This window comes from Dichotomopilus funicola (assembly GCF_033296635.1).
Source record: "Dichotomopilus funicola strain CBS 141.50 unplaced genomic scaffold C8A04scaffold_1, whole genome shotgun sequence".
Classification (NCBI taxonomy): domain Eukaryota; kingdom Fungi; phylum Ascomycota; class Sordariomycetes; order Sordariales; family Chaetomiaceae; genus Dichotomopilus; species Dichotomopilus funicola.
The window spans coordinates 1049925-1072660 of record NW_026944022.1 but is presented as its reverse complement, the minus strand read 5'-3'; the positions used below and the strand labels follow the sequence as shown (position 1 = coordinate 1072660).

Sequence of the window (22736 nt, the reverse complement as noted above, 5' to 3'; positions counted from 1 at the left end):
AGGTGTGTCATATTCTAAGGTGTGTCATATTCTAAGGTGTGTCATATTCTAAGGTGTGTCATATTCTAAGGTGTGCCATGTCCGTTCACGATATACAGAGTCAGGACAAGCAAGCTAACATCGAGCTAGGAAGTATTTAATCACTGAATAATTTATATGATTGATTTGTCGGTAGAGACCGCGAAAACATGCTACCCGGACATCCCTTGACTCCTTGCAATGCCACCAATTCACCAGCACCCCAGACCCCCTCAGGCGCCAAAAACCTTGAGCTTCTCCTCCAGTGGTTGGAAGGTCTTCTCAGCCAGCTCCTCGGTACCACGCCCGCCAAACACAAGCTGGGCAGTCAGCTTCCAGGTAGCAGGGACCCCCCACTCCTCGACAACCCGGGCATCAACAAGCGGGTTATAATGTTGCAAGTTGGCACCGAGGCCCTCTGCCTCGAGAGCGGTCCAGATGACAAACTGTAGCATGGCGCTGGAGTGGCCGGCCCAGGGAGGGAAACTGCACGAATGGGGTTCGGAGTCAGTCAAGTTCAAGTACCAAAAAAGGTCAATGGAAAAGGGTGAAGGGGGGGCTTGGTGATAGGAACATACCGGTCGGCGTATTGTGGGAAACGGGCCTGCAGACCCTCGACAGCGGTCTGGTCCTCGAAGAACAGCGCGGTGCCGGCGCCAGCCTTGAACATGGCCATCTTCTTGCCGGTGGGCTCCCACGCATCGGCCGGTACGATGGCCCGTAGGATCTCAGTCGCAATATCCCAGAACTTGTCGTGCTCGGCACCGAACAGCACTACCGTCCGATTCGACTGTGAGTTGAAGCTGCTGGGGACGTGCTGCAGTGACTCCGTGATGATGTCCTGCACCCGTGCTGTGTCGATCGGGAGCTTCTTGTTGAGGGGATATACGGACCGGCGCTCCTTGATGAATGAGAGGAAGCTGTCGGCATTGCCTTTGGTGGCGGGAGCGGTAGGGATGCTGCCCATCTTGACGGTGGTAGTGCTCAGTTGGCGGGAGATGGACTGGGTAGGTTGGACTGGGAGAGGGCGGGGACTGCGGAGGGCTCGAGTTACGGATCTGAAAATTCTTTGCATGTAATCGGCGGTTGCTAGGTACTAAACGATACAGCGACTGGCTCGATGGCACGGTTAAGAGTGATGGATGAGAAGTCAAGATGGTTTGTGATAGGAATACAACACAGCTAGAGTGAGGAAGTAGGTGGATTTATATAAGTGAAGATTCAAGTTAGACAACTCCGAGATTTTGCAATTCTTCCTTCCTGCATTGAGCAAGCAAGCCCCATCCTGGGCAATTCCTGAGAAAGCATCCTGCTCATTCTGAATCTTCGGAATTCCACGCGCGGCTCCATATTCGTCGTTTCGCCGTTTGATCCCAAGCCTCCATTGGAAAACCCGCTTGGGAACTAACCCTGGCCGCGCGCGCAAGACGAATGCGGAAAACGGGACCTGCATCCTGCGTATGTAAGCGATTTGGGGAGCGCGCGCGGTCGGCCTTCCTCAGCCGCGAGCGCGAGGATGTCCATTTGCGGGAAGCGGGCGGGCCGCCATTGGCTGTGCGCATTCTAGGAGACAGGTTTTCTTCGCCTTCTGGAAGGGGGGTGCGTTTCGCCAAGATCCGCCTGCAGATGCTGTCCTACTTGATTAATCAGTTTCCTCTGGATGTTGTCAGCTTTTGAAATTTCTGGGCATCCTCCATCCAGCTGAGGAGAGGATGGCAAAACCTACATAGTAGCACCAACAGTCTTGGAAACATCGAGTCATAACCTGCCCTCAAATTTGTAATTAGCACCAACATCTCAGGCTTGGAAACGAGCGAGTCAGGATTTATTCAAATTTGTAGCACTAATACGGATACCTCGGGCCTGTTTCGGAAATCATCCCCGTTAGACTGTGGTGTTGTGGACCTAGCCTGGCCACCGCCAGACCCCCCCGGACATCTTGGACTCACATCTGCATAGACATGTCAAGCCGTGTTCACGTTAGTTAGAGGAACAGGAACTCCTGGCTAAGCGATCACACTTTAGATGAACCGTTGTCCATGGCACAAATCTAAATAGCAAAACATAAAGAGAGCGTGTAGAACTCTCGGTCTTAAACATGAAAAATAATGAACTTCTGACCTTTGTGTAGACGCTGCATATTACCGCTGAGACCAACTCCCATGCACCCACGATCTTTTGAGGGATATTTCATGGGGGGAAGAATGAAGAAAAACACTCCGAAGTGTGGATACATAATGGATCCAGTGGTCAGCCGATACCCGACTTGGTGTACGGCAGGACCCGTCGTGCCTCGTTCCGGCCCGAGCCAATGGTATAAAAATCAAACCTGCCCTGCTCCGTTGCAAATGCATGCGCCCAAACGCCTTGACCCCAGTTTTCTTGCGGCCGCTCCATAATGTCCCATCATGTCCATGACCATGTATAGCTCGAACCAGCCCATCACCAGGTCTCCGCAATATACTGCCCGGCCTCCTTCTTCAGATCCCAAAAGGTCTGCGCTTCCTCGCGCTCCAGGCTGCCCCTCTCCATCGCTACTTCAACAAGTGCCTTCTCCACACCCTCACCCATGCCTTTGCTGCTGCCACAAACAAAAACGCGGCCGTCGACCGAGTTGATAATGTACCACACTAGCTCGGCTTGGGCCTTGACCTCCTCCTGGACGTAGCGGCCTTCGCCCCGACGGCTCTGGACCACCTTCTTGACCTCATCCTCATGCACACCCCACTCGCCGCTGTACAGCTCGTCGACGAGCGAGTCACGGATGCCCTGAAGAACCCACACCTTGTTGGCGCAGTTCGCGGTCTTGAGGCGGCGTTGCACAAAGCCTCGGAAGGGCGCAATGCCAACGCCTGCGCCAATCAACAGCATGGGCCCATCCGTCACGAACTGCTTAGCGAGCGGGTTTGCCATGAGGCCTTTGAACATGGGGATGTAAAACTCTGCGTCCTTTTCGCCCCGTTCCTGCGCGGCGAGAAGCTTGAGCGCTTGGCGCTGGAAGAAGCCGGAACCAATACCTGAACGGGATCCCGAGCGCCAGTCGGCGGTTTCATGGACCGTGACAGCGATTTCGATCAGCCGGTGTTGTTTCCCATCTCGCGTCAAGAACGACTCATGGGGATCGTTCGAAAGCGAATAAAAGCGGGGCATCAGGGGCTGCAGGACCGAGAGGAGGTGGTCGAGAGGCGGCTTGGCGCTCGGGAAGGCGTGGAGAAGCTGCACGAGTGAGACATGGGGGCCGGTGCGAAAATCGCAAAACACGCCCTGGCCTTCGGCCGAGCAGAGGAACAGGAGTATTTTGCGGTCGTTTGCGTCCGTAGCGTGCTCGGCAAGAAGACGAAGTATTTGCTTCGTCGGCGGGTACGATTGTATGTCGGAACACCAAGTGAGCAGATCTCGTCTAGTTGTGACCAACTCGCGAGCCTGGTCGTCACCCCAAACGGTCGGCCACCTCCCCTTGGTGGTGCGTAGTAGGACCGGCTTGTCGCGAAGAAATCGGGGCACCAGCAGGAGGTCAAGAACCTCTTCGACCATCGTCGCTTCATTGGGCGCAGAGACACCAATTGCGCCACCGACTTTGAAATCGACGTCCTCGCCTTCGGGATAGTTTGTGACGTCGAGGTCAAAGTGAAATGTTCGCTTCTCGGCCCCAGGGCGGGTCAATTCCCGGGCGCTGTGAATGCGCGCAGGGAAAACATGGTGTGGAGGATGTGGCTGAACAAACGAGGGGGGTTGTATCTGGGTATCAAGATCTTCCAAAGCCAAGGACTGCAGTGATTTATCAATGTCGCCAACAGTCGGGGAAAGGGTGTCCGTAGCCAGCGAGATACTGGAGTCGGTCGGCGACGGAACGCTGGATGGACGGCGGAGCGGTTGCAAGAAGGTTGTCTGCTCGGGGAGGTCGTAAATGTCGTTCAGTGCCGCAGGAATCTGGTCGACCTTGAGACATAATGACCGGTATGCACTATTGTCCGGTAGCTCGATTTTTTCAACTTCAACATCAGCTTTCCTGGGTGGGCCGGAACCGAGGCAGCAACCCCCGCCGCAGCACCGGCGGATCAATTGAGTTGTGGTTTCGCCTGTGATCCGTTGCACATCGGCCGGGCTCTGGGCGATGAGACGCGTGGATGCGCGCCGGCGGCGGGACTCTGGGAGGCGGGGCTCTTCAACCTCGTGCTCATCAGATGAATCGGAGTATGTCAGCGAGGGGGCAGTAGATGGCCCAGGGCGAGGCTCTTCGGGAATGCTCGCAGCCGAATGTTCCACAAGGAACCGGTCGATGTGTGTTGCCATTGGTTTAGGTCGTGGCCGGTTATTCGGAAAAGATCGCGGTGAAAGGGTGTGCAGATGGCGTAGGCGTGGCAGAAAGAAAAGATTTTGGTGGAGGGAGGGCGAAGTCAGAGACCTCAGCGCATGACCGAATTGTACTCTATCGAAGCCGAGGGGACTTCGGTTATTGTCTGGCGTCGCAAAGGGAGGTTTCTAAAATCCGCCGCCGATTTTCAAGCACGCTAGGTGAAGGGTGCAGGTAAGTCGGAGTTGGTGTGGACAAATCCAATGCTGACTGGGAGTTCTCTGGCAACAAGAGGATGCAGGCTGTTTTAGGGGGCTGCCAAGAGACATGTACAGTGCGAGAAGTGCCTGCCAACCTGCTTACCTGAGCAGGGGGCGGAGGCGTGCATCCATGGGTCACCATGTGCGCATTCACAGGGAAGGGTATCCACTCTGTAATAACTGAGTCAATTGAGACTAATCCGCCGTTGTCTTGAACTGTCGCTCTTCCGTGGACAAGTGACCAAACCCATCAGCATTATATTAAGCATTAGCAAGTCTCCAAGTGTCCCCCGGCCCCAGCGTGTCCCTTGTTTGGGCCTACTAGTGAAGTGTTCCAAGTTACGAAGCCCGCCCGATATCTCAGGTCATTTTGAATTTTCCAATGTGGCCTGGCAATTTGCCACCCCCCCGGAGCCATGGAAGGCTTTGAACCCAGCCTCTACCCAGGCCTTGAGGAGGTGTATTTTGAGGTGCACGGGATGAATTATCGTAACCTAGGCCCAAAGTGAGGGCGTAATTTGTAAAGAGTTTTAAGCATGAAGTTACGATGGGCGAGTCGGACAGGGCCGGTTCTCGGGTTCTCACAGCGGATCCGACGTCGGCGGCCCTTTGGCCGAGGGTATGGCACTGTGCCCGGTAGCGATGATGGACACAGTATGACGCCCCATATCTAATCAATCAGAATTATCAATCAACCCCACTAACTTTTCCCGAATCGGCGGCTCGGGCGGGCAATTCTCAAATTTGTTGATCTGATAACGAAATGGCGGGATTTATAGGGCGTGGGAACGGCGACAAGGTCGAGATGTTGAGAGGAAGAGCCAGATGTCCGTGGGGTATTCAATCTAAGGGAGCTTCCCCCCGTGGCTCACGCGGCTAAGTCAGCTAACGTTGATGTTAAAAGGTTTTCTGCGCGAATGACCCGGCGCGGCCGGTTTTCGTACCCAAAGGCCCGCGGGTTGCGGCGGCACTGGCGGCAAGTGGACAGGGGTTCCCGCACCCCAACCGTCCCGTCTTTCGGCAAGCCGAGCCCAGCTTTGCCCTTCGGATCAACCTTTCGATTCCACACTACATAGTAGGAGTCTCCGTTCCCGACCCGCCAAATAGCGCAATTATCACCGTCTTCAACGACAATTCTAAATAATTTTAACGGGCAATTACTCTGTACAAACGTGTAAACGTGTACATTTAAATCAGCTGCCTTACGCTCCCCATGGCCTATGGTCCCAGGAGCCGGGTGTCTCGATGATTTTTGATGCTTCCCTCGTTATCATCGCCCCGATTTCTCCGCCCGGAGGACCCCCCCGGGCCTTACCCCCCCTCGCTGTGGCCAAAACAAGCGGCACACTCAAACAGATAGCTCAAGTCCAATCCATCAACATTCGATCAAATCTTGGTAAATTTTGATTGATTTACTCTTTTTTGTCTTTTGTCACTAGATAGATTTATTCTTTTATCTTCTTTCACTTTTTTGGGGGTTCTTCTTTTTGTCTTTTTTTTTCACTTTTGTAGCAAAGTAAGTTATCCAGGGACTTGGTCTGCCGCTTTTTTTTGGCCATAGCGAGCCCCCTCATCTACTCACGTGCGGGAGGTGGGGGGATACCCAGGCTGTGAATTATTAGCTCACTGTTAGCTGATATCCGTATTTTATGGGTCTCGCCATCCTCAACGGCACGCGGCCTCGACCGAGGATGGGAGGGGTGCGAGGGTGTCAATGTGAGGATTGTAGTGTAGCGGCGCCTGGCGCGGAAACCCGCGGAAACACTCTATAGTTAGGTGATTACCCCCGCAACGATAGCAGGGCGTTGAGAGTGGAGTCTCATAAGAATGAAGCCGAAGGGATGGCAAGGCCGCGGCCGGAGTCTTTCATCAGCACTTCAAGCTCATCGCCGGTTGCGATGCGCGGAATCGCCTTGTCTGTTTTATTCACAGGCTGTCGGGAGTCAAGGACAAATCGATACTTGGTCGGCACAAATGTCAGGTAAACAAATGTGATCATCAAAATATGGTTCGAGTGGATAGAGGCGGGAGAAAACACCTAAAGAGTACCCCAAACAGAAGACACACAAATATATGATTGCTGACCGGTGCAGAGTTTTGATTTCCTTGAGCCTACAGGCTCCAAGCCATCCACCTCCCTCCCCCCTTTACCCCACATATGACTGTATTCCGGCAGGTCTTGAAAAAAAGCTCATAAACTCATACATCATCATCATCAACAACAATAACTGTAACGGCCACGAATAGGATATCAATGACGGCCTGTAACATGTAAAGAAAATGCACACCAGATAGACCGGTGTGGTAACGTACCGGCCGGCCGTACTGAGGAGATAAAACAAATACTCCAAGCAGGGGAAGACAAGGTATGTAAGCAGAAAGAACAGGGGAGATGCGAGAAAAGAGCTAGGTAAATGTGAAATGTGTCCCCTTTTCGAACCAAAAATGATTCCAGACACATCTTGGAGCTTTATTCAAAGGCCCAGACAGCGCAGGAAGAAGGTAGAACCTGCGTAAGCCGCAGAACGTATGCAATTTTGATGAACCACCAGCCGGCGTCCGGTCAAGGCAGAGTAGCAGTTCGGTTGGGAAACAGTGAAGGCCAAATAGAAAACAAATAAAGAGGAAAAACGTTGTATGCCGCGCTTTGATGCGCGGGAATCGGCGGGCGACGGCTTGCTGACCGACCTTTGAGAGCCGGTCCGCTTTATCGCCGCTTTTTCTTTCCCCAGCAAACATCGATCGCCTGGATGACAATATTCTCGAAGTCGTCGGGGAGGACTCTGCCGATGAAGAGAACACGGAAGTTGTGTTCAACTGTGGTGAGCTTCGCATAATTGACGCGGGACTCCTTGACGAGTTGCTCGGTCCTCTCATAGAGCTCAACCCGCACCGGCGGGAATCCCAGTTGGGGCTCTCCTGGGAGTGTCCGGGGCCGTCTTCCCACCTGATGGATGACACCATGCTTCGCAGCCTTGACTCCTTTCTTGAGGCACGCCTGGCGCTCGTATGTTAAGATCGGTCTATGCCGGCTAGTCAGTGAAACCCGCATCTGAGGAGTGGTCTAAAGGTGGTTGGGGGTGATATTTACACGCAGGTACAGTGCCCTTCGTCGTTTGCCACTACAATGAAACGGCGCAGGCCTTGATGATACGGCTCTCCACCGGTATTGACGCGAATTCTCTGGGTCATCACATCACTCCTTGCCGGTGCCCCGGCGCCAAGAGGCTCGTACCATACAATCTTAAAGATCTAATGGCCCAACACTCGGGTCAATTCCTCTTGTCTGAGTCGGGGGGGGAAGCAGGAAAAATAGGACTCACCTCGCCAGGTTGAAAACGAGAGGAAGGTTCCACCGTATATCCTAGATGGCTTAGCAAATTTGGTCTTCACGGCCCAGAGGGTGCATCATTACACACCATCAGTCTGAAAGGGTTCTCTCCCGGTGTTGGTGCTCCCAGTCAGGCTACTCTGGTCCTCGCCGTCTTGATTCCTCGCCGCCGTCGGCTCGTGATATGGTGGCCAATGGGTCCGTGGCTGAGCAGACGCTCTCGGCGTGTCGCGGCCGGCGTTGATTTCGTGGTCGTACTGAGGGTAGTCGTGCCCCACGGTTACTAAGGAGGGCTCACCGGTTGGATATGACGGGTCGGGAGCGCCGGTAAGATATGGGTTTGTCTGTGAGAGAAAGTCTTGAAGCTGATCGCTTGACAGGGGTGATTCATCGGACCCTAAGGCGAGGATGATTAGATATCAAGCTCGGCAGGGAAGCTCGCCAACTCCGTCAAGGAAAAAGGCATCTCACCCTGGCCCGCCGACTGCATATCGGGGCCGCGGTCATCTGCCGACGTATATTCAACATTGCCAGACTCCGGAACCATTGTGCCTTCCTTTTCGGTACCGGCTGGTGCCCCTGAACCTCCGTTAGCAACACAAGGCGTGGCGTGGACATAGCCATATGCTTACCCTGGCCAAAAGTATAACGTTCGGCAGTACTCTCATCATCTTCCGGCTGGTTATCAATTTCGGCTTGGGGCCTGGGGTCATGGCCAGAACTAGCTGTAGCAGTGCTCGTGTTTTGGTATGATGAGGAGTAGTCAGCATGTGGTACTGAGGGCTCTTGGGTGCCCCTGGTCCCTGTGCCTTGCGAGGTTCTTGACCGGTGCTTCCTGGAGCTATGCTTCTTCTCTCTTGGTCGGGATTCCGGATATGTACTGCTAGCAGCGGCCGTTCCCTTCCCGCTAGGGTACGACGTGAGGTCGGATGGCGCAGAGGGTGCGCCATAGGCACTACCGCCCACAACGACGCCCCCTCCGGTAGGAAGCGGGGCATTGTGAGTGTAAGCTTGGTTCTGGTGGTAATACGGATCTTGCTGGTATTGCTGATGTCCACCGAGCTGGACGTTGTTAAATGCCTCGGTTAGCCCCTGAATACTCCCACGCGGGGCGACGTCCGGGTGTTGATAATCATAGTGCACGATGCCTGGATAGCGGGACGGTCAACACTGTGCCGGAAGGGCAAGAGATTTCACATTTGGGAAGGGGAATGGGGGAGATAGGGGGGGAAAGGCAGGTGGTTTAGTACCCTGGGGATCTCGTCTTGCTCTCCACCAGCGGGCGTGTGGAACATCCCATTCCCATGCGCTCCAGTCGCTCCAACCGGGCTCCATTATGGCACCGTTGCCAGCCCCAAGGCCCTGATTCGGGGCGATTGTCTACAGTGGCAGCCAAGGCGGGCGAGGGGGCGACATCAAACAGCAAACAAGAGATATATCGGTACCGGAGCTAGGCGCTCTTGATAAATAACGCCGAGTGTCTTGTTTTGGTGTGTCAATCGCCTCGATATTAGTATTCGGTAGTCTGTAAACTGAATATTCGGTCCCACACCCAGCACACAGCGCCTTTTGAGACGGCGCCGCAAACCCCTTCAAGGTAAGAAAAAGGGGTGGAAAAAGGGGGAGTGAGCAGCCGGGAAACGAGGATTGGAATTGCCGCGGTTCGAGAAGGCCGGCGCAGTTGATAAGGTACCCCTCCTCCCCCAGAGCTTCGATGGCGTCGCAGCAGAGCCTCACGGTCCAAGTCCGGGTCGGCGTGGTGGGCAGCACAACGCGGTTTCGAGTGCCAGCAAAGTTGCAGCTTGCTGGAGGTCTGAGCTACTCTGGAGAAGGTTGCTGGTTGTTGCTGGAAGTAGATTAAATGCGGCTGTCATTGGTGGTGGGGAATCCTCGTGACACACGGTTCGATCCCTCATTCGCGGCGGGACCCGAACTGGTCGTCACCGGCTGAATGGCGCGCTGGATGGGTGGCTGCAGGTATGTATGACGGAGGCAGCTTCTCAGTCCCGAGTCGCATGGAGACAGATGTAGCAAGTCGAGACGTGGCTGCAGAACCCCACGACACCAGCCCTGTAAGTTGTAGTCGGTACGAGGCTAGCAGTAGCGGGCCAAGTGGACATGGGGGTTAGAGAGAGGACAGAGGCGGGGACGCGCTGACAAGAAAAGCACTTTTGAGATGAGGCTAGAATCCTCGTTGAGCGTCTCTTTTGGCCGTATCCTGCTCGGCGCTTCTTCTTCTACATCCTCTTAAACGTAAGCGGGTTGCCCCCCTCCAAGGGTTAGTGCTAGGCCCGCGGATACTGGCTACCTCCCCGTTTGGTCGCTTCGCGAGTTCAGAACACTCGCATTCCACTCTGCTGGCCCGCATGAAGAAACGGCAGAGACGGGAAACATTCGGGAGGAGAAGGAGGGGCACTTGGCCTGTTCGCTCACCCTACCCACACTCGAGCCACACAAGAGTGCATTAGGGTGCAACATTTGAGTGGGCATCGAGGGGTTGAGCTCACACCCCCCGGCGGAGCACCTGCCGTCGCGGGCCGTTATTGACGAGTCGCACGCCAGACAGCAACCCCCCAAATCAGCCAGGTGCATTCCAGTCCCCACCTTGGAAAAGTCGTTGTCGGCGTGGGATGGATTGGGCGAGGATTGTGGGGCGACGGCAATCGAGCCGCTCACCAAAAGCGGAGAGGACTTCGACGTTGAAAATGAGGGGGTTGACCCCACTATCAAGTAACTACCTCTCAACCATCATGACCCCAGGATCCGATTTCCGAGGATTCTTCTGGAAAGTAGTGTAAAGGTACCTAGTTTCCAAAGAAGCGCTCCAGTACAACTTCGCCCACGCGACTATGTAAATACGTTCCAGCTGAGGAGTCTGGTCGGCAATCTTGTGAAATACTTTTTAACGTACATAGTACATACCTATGTGTTGGAGCTTGACGCGGGTCGGTCAGCGGGGCACCGCGCTTCGATTCCCCGATTCCCCTGTTTTGGTTCTTCCAAGTTTCGGGCTTCTACGTTCCAATGGGACGGGCTTTGATCGCCGACGCCGCCAAATACCCAGCTACATACCGTTTCACCCCTGGGTACCGAACCCTACCGTTCTAACTATAGGTGTTTTTATAGTCTACGAATAACTACTCTGTAGCTTTGCATTTTGTCGAAGGTCCCTGGGAAGAGTCCGGATTGGTTTTGGTGGTGGGGCCCACAACCCAAAATCCCCTGTCGACTATCCCTGTTGGAGTCGTGGGCCCTGGGCTGGGGACCGGCCCGGGTCCGCTGGGCTGCCGGGCCCCAAGGGTCGGGCACAGGCTGATGCATCCCCGCGGGTTCTGGACCCTGGCCCAACCTCATATTACCTTACGGTACCGTCATTTCCAGGAACATTCCACACGACTCACGGATGACACAAAATATAACATCACCAAACGACTAAATACACGGAGGTTTAGCCTTTGTTGGAGGTGCCAATGAATTGGGGTCTCCTCTTGGATGAGTGCCGGCCCTTCTTCCTCCGTTATTTTGGGCCTACGGCTCCTCACAAACTCGTCCATGTCGACGCGGTGCGGTACTGAAGTTACATGAGGTACCTTACATTCACGAGTGACGGGCCCACGCCCATGGGCTCCATGGAGGAATGTGAAAGTCGAGTGCCTCAGTCCTGGTTTCCGAACGGCCTTTGGGGTTTGAGCGCAATGGCACCTCGGTGAGAGAACAGCTAGTCGTTCAGTCCGACGGCGCTCTCGTCTTCATCCGCAACTTGAATCGACAAGAAAACAGCACATTGTGCAGAGATGGGCAGATGCGCGCCCCAGGAAGCCAATCAGATTGTATCCAATATCCCTGACGTCCAGCGAAGTGCTGTAATCTTTGGCGGCCCATCCACTCAGCCTAGAGCCTGTTCCGTACCTTACCCCAAATGACGACCTAACGCTCCCGTTCCATGGAGGCACAAGCCCCCTCCTCCCCATCCCAGTCAAGGTGTGCCAGCTCAAACGTGTCGCCAGCCCTACTTCACCAACTCAACTCCGTGCCTCCCAACGCACCTCACGACAAACCTCCCGACGAACCTCGCGACGAACCCGACCGCGAACAAGCAACGAAGAAGCAACGAACAACACACGCCTCGATCGCCAACACCAACGCGGCGAAACATCCTTCACTTGGGATTTAACTAGTCGCCTTCGCATGCGCGCCCGAGCGTCCGTCAGCCTCGCGCATCTCTCGATGGCTCCGGCTGTCCGGGGAGCAGCCCGAGAGTGGATGCGCTGTCCCAGCCCGTATGGCGCCTCCAACCCTTCCCCAGTCTTTACCTCCCTTGGTTCGACATACGGCTTCTCACACGGATGGGCCCGACCAGGATCTCGCCGACGTCCCTACCTCTACCTATCAAATGGAACGCTCGACCTCGTTGCCCCCGACCGTTCGGGCAGATTTGGCACGCGTAAAGCTTGCCAATCGAGACGGAGGACACAGCTCACCACGGGCACGGTGGTCTCTCGAGCTTCTGTGCGGAGAGGAACAATTACCCCAACCCGGAGATCGACCGTATAATCACAACAACACGGACGAATTCACCGTGTCAAGCAAGCGAGAACACTCAGTCACCTCCTCCCCAGCGGGCTCCGACACCTACTCCGACGACGATGGCTACTACTCCCCCCGGCTGGCGTACCCCCGGCCCCCACCGCCCCAACCGCTAGGTGCCCCTCGATTCCTCCCCCCTCCATGGCACCCATCGGCCCCAAGCGGGCCAGTTCAAAGGCGTCCGCCGCTGCCAAACCTTCGGGACCTAGACCCGGCCTATTCCGACTCCGAATCAGAAGACATGGATGACGATGAAGCAACCAGAAGCTTGCATAGTGCCGGTTGGCCGCGGACCGAGCGCTTGGAGATGGCCGATGCAAAACAGAGGTGCATTCGGCAACTGCGGTACCAAATCACGAACAAGAGAAGGGATTTACGGCAACTCAGACACCAGATGGACAGCATAGACAACTCTTTTATGCAAATCCTTCGTCCTCACTTGGCGTCAAAGACTGGCGTCGCTATGATCCCCATAGATGTACTCGAGGGGAAACTGAATGAGATGCAAGCTAGTCGAGACGCGTACTACACGGCTGAGGTAGCATTCGAAGCCATGGAGTCCGAGCTGGAAGCAGAGGAGTCTAGGCTTCGCATCATAGAGACGAGGGCACCGCGGTTCACGCCTGGTGGGTTTGATACGGCGCAACCGCCCAAAATCCCCCCGCCACCACCGATAGGGACGATACCAAGAGTGCCACCTGCACCATATACTCGGGGGTGGGACAGTGAGGCCTCAGATGCCGAAAGTGCCGCTGCGTCATCAACCCCCGAAGCCCTCTTAGGAATATCGGGGTCTCTCCATGAGGACGTTCACTTCTTGTACGACGACCTTGTCCAAGCCGCCAGCGATCATCGGCTGGCTCTGGAGCAGGTACAGGACATTGAAATGCGCCGCGATAAGCTTTTATACGACCTTGAGATTGAAATACTTCGGAAACGGGGCCGTGAAGGCCAAGGAAATCAGATGAGCGAAGAGGACCTTCTCTCCCTTCGATCGTTACTCGCCAAAGTTCCGACCGACGCCACCGAATTTGAACACCAGTTCGGAATTGCCGTTACAACAGACGAGCTGGAGTTTCTCCATGGCTATGACTCGGCCCACGAGCTCGCCCAGAATGAACTCGACATCAGCTCAGAGACTCTATCCCGATTGCGGGCCCTCTGTATCAAAAGGGGCGTCATGCGAAAGCACCCCTCCCTTCGGGAGGAACTAGACATCTTCTCTGGCTGCTCAGATTGGGCGCTACATCCGGAGGATGGCAATATGAGCATCGAGCTTCCACCAAACCCCTCTGCCTCGCTTGCCCACCCGCGCTTCCCCATCCTCTTGTCCAACCCGTCGCATGTCCTGGCCCAACTCACACCGCTCCAGGCACTTGAGCAAGCTCTCAAGCTCCCCAAAGACGACCCAGTCAGCGCCCTACGCCGAGCCGAGTGCATGAAGGAGCTAGGAATTGGCACCCTCATGACCAAATTCGACAGCAAGCCCGATTTCATCAACCAGTGGCTGATCCACCGCCTGCGCACTTCGGCTGTTGAAGCAGAACTCATGCTCGCCGTTTGTGAGGGCGAGTTCCGCGTCGTCAACCTCCGCCGTTGGCAAGAGGAGGTGCTGTACTATTGGCGGCACGATGAGGCTGCGACACAGGGTTTTGAGCGCTTCGACACCCCCATCACGCCGCGGGACGACACCCCGTTTCTCCTCCCACTGCTGCCGTCACCAAATAATAGGAAGCCCATCGTTACTCCAGCTGGTGTTGGCACTGTCGCGCGGATGCCCCTTGAGGTCGGCCGAAACGACGAGAACGAAGGGGGTAGTGTGTGGGGCGAGGCGAACTCGGCCATTATTGGAGGCGAGGGGAAGGCCCGCAGTGATTCTGGCGGGTTCACTGGGAGTCTCCGTGCTAGAGAGAGATGGACGAGATCCGTGAAGAGTTCGGGATGAGCGAGCAGACGAAGGCAATACCCCGCATGTGCCTCGACTAATCATTTTCACTTCTTCTTTTCAACATCTTCAGACACGATGACAATATAGCGTCAGGTCGGTTTGACACCTTGGCACCTGGCAATTTTATTTCCCATTTCCTTGGCTTTCTTTCCCTTTCTTGATGGATTGACTATTATTTTATTCTTATTTCTTTTCTTTCCCCCCCCTTTTTATTATCTTGTTTTCACCGGTTTTGTAACAGTTCCTTTTTCTGCTTTGCTCTCCCAGCTACGCTACCTCTATCTCCATTTTTGTCTTCATTTCCGACTTACTGATGGTTTCCTTTCCGAATAATCCGAATGAGCAACAGCACTCGGAGGCGGTACGTTTGTTTTTCTAAGCGATTTTAGCTGGGGAATTGGTCTGGATACGGTAAAAAAGGATGATATCCACGGTCAGTCAGTCAGTATCGGCGCGGTTCTTACTGGAGGAATTGCACTTGCTTCCTATCTGCTTGATGGCTACAGATCATGCGCCTCTCACGAAAAGGCATATGACACACTACAGAAACTGAAACCGGGTTTCCTATGCGCAGGGAGCGGTTCGATATCTTGTTTATTAAGGCTGAGATACCACCGGAGTTTTTGGATAGCACTGGCTTGATGAATACACCGTTTTCTTGGTTCGGCGTTTTCCCTTTCTGTTTCTTATCCTTTAAATGGAAATGTGAGATGTGAGGAGCGGCCCCGAAGCTTGTGCTTCTGACGAGTTTCGTTTTGCCAACCCTTGCGGTTATTACTGTTTCAACACACTTAGCCCATCCCGACACGCCCTTGGTAAATACAGAAGCAAAGCAAAGTGCAGAAATGCTTCGCTACGTCCCATTCTTTGCCCATACAATGAGAAGGCCGCCGACGATCCATCACTATATCGCACCAATCGCCCCCCTCACCACAATTCACATCTCTTACCAAACTCACGGTTTGTTTACATGATAAAGTTCACACGCTGCATCCCAAAGTGTGCGGGACATGAGCCAACAGCGTGTACATATGGGGATAGAACCCCGTTAGGCGGGAATGAGGCATCGAAGAGGGTGAGGACACGGACATGTGCAAGACTCAAGCGCCACAAATGGTTGTCGGGACGGTCACGAGTGGCCACAACACAAGCACTTCTCATTACCCCTGAGATGAAAACAAGAAGCAGTCAATGTGTTCGCTAGGTCACATTAATACAGAATACGCTTGTCGACGCTATTGACATAGTTATCCCACCGCAGTAAACCCACCCACCCATGGTAAGCACAACGGTACAACAACCAAAATAGGAAAAAAAGAAGGCCTCACACCAGTGATCGAGTGCCGGGGTAATGCCCTAGAATGTCATGCCAACCCCTTCCAGGTTTATCTTTTCGCCCGGTGTAGCATGCGTCGGACCGATGCCACGAGGGCGTGACGCCTTGAGCCTCCACGCCTGCTCGGCGCAAGATTAGAACTTTGCGGCCCGCCATGCGCCCTAGTATCGGAGTTTTCTTGCGATTGGGAATATAGGGTGGCGGCTGTGGGCGGAGGGGGAGGAGGAACCGTCGAGGCCCTGTAAACAGAGAGTATGGGGTAGATAGGTGGCTGGAGGGCAGCTTCGGTGTGGCCATCAGGCGCGGCTTGGTCTCTTTCTAGATCGGCTTGGGGGCCCGCAGGTGCTGAGTGATCCCCCCCGAGGTGTGAGTCGAGGTCTAGGAAGTTCATGCTCCATGCTTGGCCCTCCTAAGGGTTCGAGAAGGGGTTGTCTCTGCCCCGAGTATGGACAGCCGTCGGCTCGGGTATGTCGGTTGGTCGGCCCAAATGATCACTTCTGGATGAAGATCTCCCTAAACCATCAAGCGGCGGTGGGGGGCAATTTTTAGCTCCAAGTTCCAGACGGTAGACCCCAGCCTTGGGATTTCCCTGCATTGGCGTTTGAGTGTCACCGCTATCGCCCTGTGCTAGCTGATGGCTGCTCGCTGTGGAAGTCCCTTGGTGTTGCACAGGTGTATAGTCCAGGCCTACAGCGGTGGCGCCATTGTTTGTCGCATGGTGATCCGCAACCCCGTATGCCGTAACATCTGAAGAAGGGCCATCCTTTGACAAGCCTTTGCCACCATCTCGCCAGACCTCGCTGGCCTCTGGGGAGTCCTCAAGGGGCCAATATGGTCTGCCCTCTTCCATATGTCGAGGGGACTTGAACTTGTGTTTAGCCCACCGTGCTATCGCTTCTTTCATTCCCTTACTTCTCGTCCCCTTAGAGGCGGCCTGTTCATCACCGCGGTCCGACCATCTTTCCCCTTCCTCCTTCATTTCCAACCCTCCAGGAACTTTTCCACCCCATATTTTTCGGTACTCGTCTGGAAAATGGTTTGCTGTCCGCCAAAGCTTGCCGAAAGCTGGTGTCATATCTGGGGCTTGTTTTTGTCCCCGAGGGTAGAGTCGTATCCGGCGGCGGATACCACGCTTAGCCAATTCTCGTCCTTGTTCCTTGCGTTTTTCAACCCGTTGACCGGCCCGGCACGAGGCAACAATGATCCTTGCTGCTTCATGGGCTTGGGTAACCCGAATTCTTCTCTCAGTTTGCTGCCTCTTTCGATCTATTTTGCCGGTCATGACAGTTGCACCGCTTCCCATCTCGCCCTTGTTTTTGTTTGAGTGGCCGTGGCGGAGCTCATTAGCCTTAGGCAGCGCTTGACCATGCTGTTGTTCACCACTTCCTCCAACATCGGGCCCTCCTCCCTAGGCTGGGGCATCCTGCTGTGATGAAGAGGGACAGTTGAGTTCGGTGTGGGTACCCAGAGCATCGGCAGAGGGTGGTAGAGACTGGTTTGCCTCCATGTCAAGAGGGGTTCAAGGTTGGGCTGTCAAGTACATTAGGCCCGTCTCTGCGTTTCTCTTCACGGGACCACTTACAGTACCTATTCTCCCGGCGTTCGGGCGACGGGGCCGACGTTCGGGATGGTAGGAGCGCAGGGTTGCTGTTGAGGGGCTGAACCAGGGAGTGGTGACTGCGCTTAAAATTGTGCTGGTCCGGGGCTTCCTGGGAGTTTTGTATGTGGCGGGTGGGTGTGTTGTGTTGACAGGTCTTCGGTTAAAAACGGTCGTCGTGGTCTTTGTTTTTAGGTGAGTGAAGGGGGTCGCAAGGATAAAGGGGAACGGCGCCTGGTTGGGGAGAGACAAGAAGCGGCGAAGTGATGTAGTCTGGCGTTGAAGGTGCTGACCGGATAATGGCTGAGGGGGCTATCAATGAAGGAATGATAGGGTATGTTACGTGCTAAAGTGAAAACCCAGGCGAGGGATCTCAATTCCAAGGTAAAATAAAGACAGACACGAGTGAAGTCGGAGGCGATGATCAAGCGCCACCCTCTCGAAGTGATGGCCGCCTTCCATTTCTAGAAGTGAATTTGCGGCAGCACCACTACTTCAATAGCCCAGGAACGGCAAGCACACACGGCGGGCGGGTCTCGTAGAACTGGATAGCACACACACCTACCTGAATTAGTTTCCATGCTTGCCTCTAACGCGGTGTGTCAAGGGTATGGCAGTGTGTGCTTTTGTGCACTTATATAGTATAGGTAGGTACTTAGGGTCTGATCTCAAGAGGCCGTCGACGAAAAGGCGACGGAGCAGAGCCACTGCACATGCGGGCCCCGAAACCCAACGGGTTTGCTTAATAGATGACATTTCGCAAGAACAAAGTACAGACCTAACCTAACTCCGGACGCAAGACGTGCTGTGCTGTCAAATCCCGCTTCACGTAAAACACGGCCAAACCCACCGAGGGCCTAGGAACAGGGAGAAATTCTACCGCTGGTCTTCTTCATCACCATCCGCTTCCTCCACTGTCACGGCTCTAGGCCCTCTGCTGGCCGGCCCTTCACTCGCCTCGGCTGACTCCGTTTGCTGGCTACTGCTGCTCTCTTCAGAAGTAACCCCATTCGCCGGTGGGGCTGCGACAGCCGCTGTGCTGTTGGGTTCTTCACGCGACCCCAGTGAAGGGTCAACCTGGTAACCGAATACAGGCGCAGCGACTCGCTCGGTGCCAAAAAGCTGCGCAGAGCCTCCCCAATTCGGAACCCGAGGAGTAGGTGCAGTGACAGGTGTCGGTCTCCGTGCTGCTAGATCTGGTGTGGGGCCGCCTTGTGATCCCGGCCGACGAGATGGTTCCGCACTGTTTCCAACCGTGGGTGCACTTGGTCTACCCAGCTGTGAGGACAGGCCGCTGGCGGGGGCGGGGCTGGTACCTCGCGATCGTGTGTGACTCGTGAAGAGGGATCGTAGTATGTCTTGCGTGGGTCCTGGGGCATTATGCGTTGGCTCCGGCGCTGGCGTTTCGCCGTCCAATCGTTGGAGAGGTAGTAATGACCATCCAGGTGGGATGACCACCCCCTCTGGAAGGTCGGCGCTGCCCGCCGGAATGGCGGTGCCATACCCAGTCCCAGCCGGCACCACATGCCTGGTGATGGTAGGGACGGCCCGCGACGCCATCAAGTGAGGGGAGTGCGGAACAAGAGAGGGCCCCTGGCTCGGTAGCTGCATCGAAGGGAAAGTTTGTGTTAGCCCTGGTTGGTAATGTAACAATGGTGCCTGTCCGGCATGGACGACGCCTGCCGTGAACGGTTGTAGGTTTTGGTGATCCGCTAGCGGGTGATGCGGTAACCCACGGAGGCGATTTATTTCATTCAGCAGGAGGCTCAGAACTTGGACTTCGTATGCCGTGTTTTGCGCGCTGATAACGTCTTGCCGGACCTGTTGACCCAGAAGATAAAGTTGTTCCCGGATGGAATTAATTTCCATAGATAGATCCTCATGGTTCTCGTGCGAGGCCGGAACGGTAGGTGTTGGCGCCGGAGGATTGGCGGCATCTGGGGGCATCCGCATCCGTTGCGCCATCTCCCGAATCTCATCAGCGCCACCTTGGGCAAAACCCAGCCGAAGAGGACCTAGATTAAACATCCTAATGTTCGGGTTCTGGTTGTTTCGTTGACCGTCTGCGGCCCCCCCCTCTTGTCCTTGCTGAGCCCCACCGGGAGCCCCTTGGCCGTTGCCCGGGGGCTGAGGCTGGGGTTGTTGATTCTGGTTGGCAGGGAAAAGCCCAAGCACACCCGCGGGATTGGGAGCCGCGGGTTGCTGTCCGTCTCGAGAAACCGGGCTGCGGCAAGTCGGGCACACCTGTTGCCGCTCCAGCCAGCTCTTGAGGCAGCCAAAATGCAGGATATGGCCACAAGGGAGCTTCTTAGCACGGCTACGCTCAACTTGAGAGGAATCGGTCGGATCCCAGGGGCGCATCTCCTCTCTGCAAATGATACAAGTATCCTCCCGGCCGAGATCTTCCGCGGTGGCGTCTGGATACTGATCCATGTGTTTGAGAGCTTGGCGATAGCGGATAAGGGCATGGAGTCTCTTGAGAAACGATCGGGTCGTCATGAACCAGTCGCGCATAATGTGAATCGGGAGGCCGTAAAAGCTCATGAGAACAAAGAAGAAGGCAGTGTAGATGCCGAACTTGATAAAATCTGTCAAAAGGACTGTTAGCACACCCGAAACACTGGAACGAGAGCTGGGGGGGGGGGGTAATTCCAACACGAGACGTACCGGCAAATAAGTCCAGAGACAAAACCCACTGCCCCTTCGCTTCCCAGCCGGGGACTTCGATATCCATCTCATCAACGTCGTTCTCATCCGGCAGTTCTTCGTTGTCATCCGTTGAACCCTCGGTCTCTCGGCGCGTCAAGATCTCAGCCCTTTGTTCCCTGATACGGCGGCGCCTATCTTCTAAACGTTGGCGTGTCTGCGTCTTGACAACACGTTGCTCTACTAGCGAGATGGTGTACCGGGCGACCGTGTGTAGGGAGCAGACAGCGAGGACGGCAAATTCGAAGAGGAACATGACCATCATGTTGGGGCGAGCTTCTTCCACTACCGTGTTGACGGCATATGTAAGGAGCCAAATGTCGTAGGCAACACTAATAAAGAGCGAGATTCCGAGGCGGGCGTGGAAAAGGAGAGGGTTTGCTGGGGGTTGTTGCTCAAGAACCTCGACGCGACCGTCCCCGATCCAGCCCCAAACCTTGCCAGTGACGAGGGCCGTGAACATGACGAGGAAGAAAGCACCGAGTTCTTCACGGAATATCGTCATGGCCAGACAGGTTTCTGTAATCGCAAACCATGCCTTCTCGTAGAGTTGTTCGATTTCGTTGGGTCGGAGGGGTCCGAAACAGAGTCGCTGCAGGCCGTACATGAATGAGCCGTAGACAACGAATATTAAGTTGACCAAGACCTGCGACGTCATGTGAGTGACCCCTACAGCAACAAAGAGTATTCCCACATCATGCAAGGAAGGCGCCCACATACCATCAATGAGAGGCTGCTCTGTGCTAGATGTACCATGGCAGAGTAAAAGTTGGCACGCTGGTAAAATGCGGCTGCTACCACAGCGGCCGCAAGAGCCGTCGAGGCCTAAGATAGCCATGTTAACTTCCAATCATGGTTTTCTGGTGTTGTGCGCGACAAAGGGACAAGTTGAGGCAGTTTTCCGGGCCCGGCCGGCTGGGTGGACAAGGGGCGCGGCGAGAAGGGAAGTTGAGTCGCAGCTAACAGCAGCTCCAGCGGAATGGAAGACTTACTCCTGCGTACCACGCGACGCGCATTTTCATGGGTGAGTTGTAATGGGAAGTCTAACGGAAACGCAAACAAGAAAAGAAAAAGAAAGATATGGTGATATGAGCGCGGTCAGGTGGCCATTGTGCCGGAAGCAACGGCAATGGGTTGTTGCAAGAGGAATGCGGCGTTGGAAAATGGTGGTCTGCCTCGCTCTCACACAACCCGCAGCGGTCACTTGTTGCCACGTTATGGAAGTCGCGGGAGTTGAGCGAGCACAAGCAGATGACGCAGCATGTGGGGTAATTAGCCACACTTAAATGTGGCGGTGCAGAAATGAAGCACCCGACAACCCCTAGCTCAAGCTTGAGCCAAGTCCCATCATTCTCGGCCTTCCATCCCCATTTCACGTTCTTCTCACTTTGTTGTTATTTTTGTAATTTTGTGTCTTAAATTTCATCCCATTAACTTGGTAACTACCTACTAATAGAAAGGGGCTTCTCATGTGTTGGTTTTTAATCTTAATCCCCCACACTTCAGCGGCTAAACAACGTGTATCTTCATTCTTCGCCTCCCAAAGCACACTTAATATATGTTTGCTCTTTCTCAACTAAACCGACACAGCGAGCAACCCCCCCCCCCCCAGATCTCCGGTGGTAACATGCCTTACAATACAGTTCTTGTAGTGCTTCTCCCAGTCATGACGGGATGCTACGGATCTCTCATCGACGTTGGTGAACTACACCCTTCTATCATGAATACAGCACGGAAACCTAGACTATTCTAAGCCTCCATATCGCTCAGTACGCAAGCATCCACAACCTCAGTTGAGCAAGCTTGGAGAAATTCACCTTCCAAGCACCACTCGCTTACACGGCGCCCTCACCCTTGCGTCAGACTGGGTGTCCACAAATCCTCCTCAATACCCCAACTGCTGACCACCGCTTCTGGACGGCCGTATTCCCGACCCCCCGATCCCAAACCCATTCTCGGTCTTCTCCGCTACACTCCCTTTCCCATAGATGCTCCACTTCAAGCCCAACCTCCGCCAACATTTCACTGCGAAAAAACAAATTCGCCTCACCCCGCGGTGTGTGAAACCCCGCGATTAGCCACGCCCTCGCACTCTCTCCCTCCGCAAGGAACCAGGCGATCGACTGCGTGAGTTGCTCATGCTGTCCCACTATCCACAAACAGTCCGCGGCAAACACCCGATCAAATTTGTGTTTATTCTGTACCGCGAATGTGGTGTCTAGCTCCCCCCATGTATGCCCCTCTACCACAACTTCCTCTACCGCGAATCGCCCAGATGGAGCAGACTCGGCTTTGAGACCCGCGTTGGCGTTGAGCTTTAAAGTATTGATAACAGGTGGAGCCGGGTAGTCAGTCACCACTACCCTTCTCGCGCCCAGTAGACCCGACATAATGGACGGCAGCCCTGTGCCCGCACCAAGTTCGATCGTGCTTAGGCCCGAAATATCAAACTCCGCTACAGGTGGCGCGATTTGGCTATTCCATTGAATTTGGGTTCCCAATGACCCGGCTTCGATGAGTTCCGCGAGGAGTAGCGATGCGTTCCAGAGGTAGTGGCTGAACAGGGCCTGGGCCTCTTGGCCTGCCAGCTCGGGCAGGACGAGCCGGATGGCGTTGGGGAGATGTGGCGATTTGTACACCAAATTAAGGTGGTTGGAAT

The 22736-nt window shown here is 54.8% G+C and overlaps 5 protein-coding genes across 5 annotated transcripts; 1 reads left to right on the top strand and 4 right to left on the bottom strand.

The window, feature by feature from the left end:
* Nucleotides 1-251: 251 nt before the first annotated feature.
* On the bottom strand, nt 252-985 carry C8A04DRAFT_24043 (Nitroreductase-like protein; the record flags this gene model as incomplete). The annotated part of the gene is made up of 2 exons (XM_062778946.1): nt 252-504; nt 597-985. 2 exons carry the CDS (start codon nt 983-985, stop codon nt 252-254), a joined length of 642 nt encoding a protein of 213 aa, XP_062641613.1.
* Nucleotides 986-2460: 1475 nt separating this feature from the next.
* On the bottom strand, nt 2461-4311 carry C8A04DRAFT_24042 (flavoprotein pyridine nucleotide cytochrome reductase; the record flags this gene model as incomplete). Its single annotated transcript, XM_062778945.1, has 1 exon — nt 2461-4311. The coding sequence occupies one exon, from the start codon at nt 4309-4311 to the stop codon at nt 2461-2463; it is 1851 nt and encodes a 616-aa protein (XP_062641612.1).
* Nucleotides 4312-7279: 2968 nt separating this feature from the next.
* On the bottom strand, nt 7280-9238 carry C8A04DRAFT_24041 (uncharacterized protein; the record flags this gene model as incomplete). The annotated part of the gene is made up of 7 exons (XM_062778944.1): nt 7280-7595; nt 7664-7824; nt 7896-7936; nt 7992-8300; nt 8375-8482; nt 8536-9051; nt 9154-9238. The coding sequence occupies 7 exons, from the start codon at nt 9236-9238 to the stop codon at nt 7280-7282; spliced, it is 1536 nt and encodes a 511-aa protein (XP_062641611.1).
* A 2947-nt stretch (nt 9239-12185) lies between these two features.
* C8A04DRAFT_24040 (uncharacterized protein) lies at nt 12186-14435 on the top strand (the record flags this gene model as incomplete). The annotated part of the gene is made up of 1 exon (XM_062778943.1): nt 12186-14435. The coding sequence occupies one exon, from the start codon at nt 12186-12188 to the stop codon at nt 14433-14435; it is 2250 nt and encodes a 749-aa protein (XP_062641610.1).
* Nucleotides 14436-18247: 3812 nt separating this feature from the next.
* C8A04DRAFT_33710 (uncharacterized protein) lies at nt 18248-21093 on the bottom strand (the record flags this gene model as incomplete). Its single annotated transcript, XM_062782568.1, has 4 exons — nt 18248-19959; nt 20039-20723; nt 20798-20902; nt 21070-21093. 4 exons carry the CDS (start codon nt 21091-21093, stop codon nt 18248-18250), a joined length of 2526 nt encoding a protein of 841 aa, XP_062641609.1.
* Between the last annotated feature and the right edge of the window lie 1643 nt (nt 21094-22736).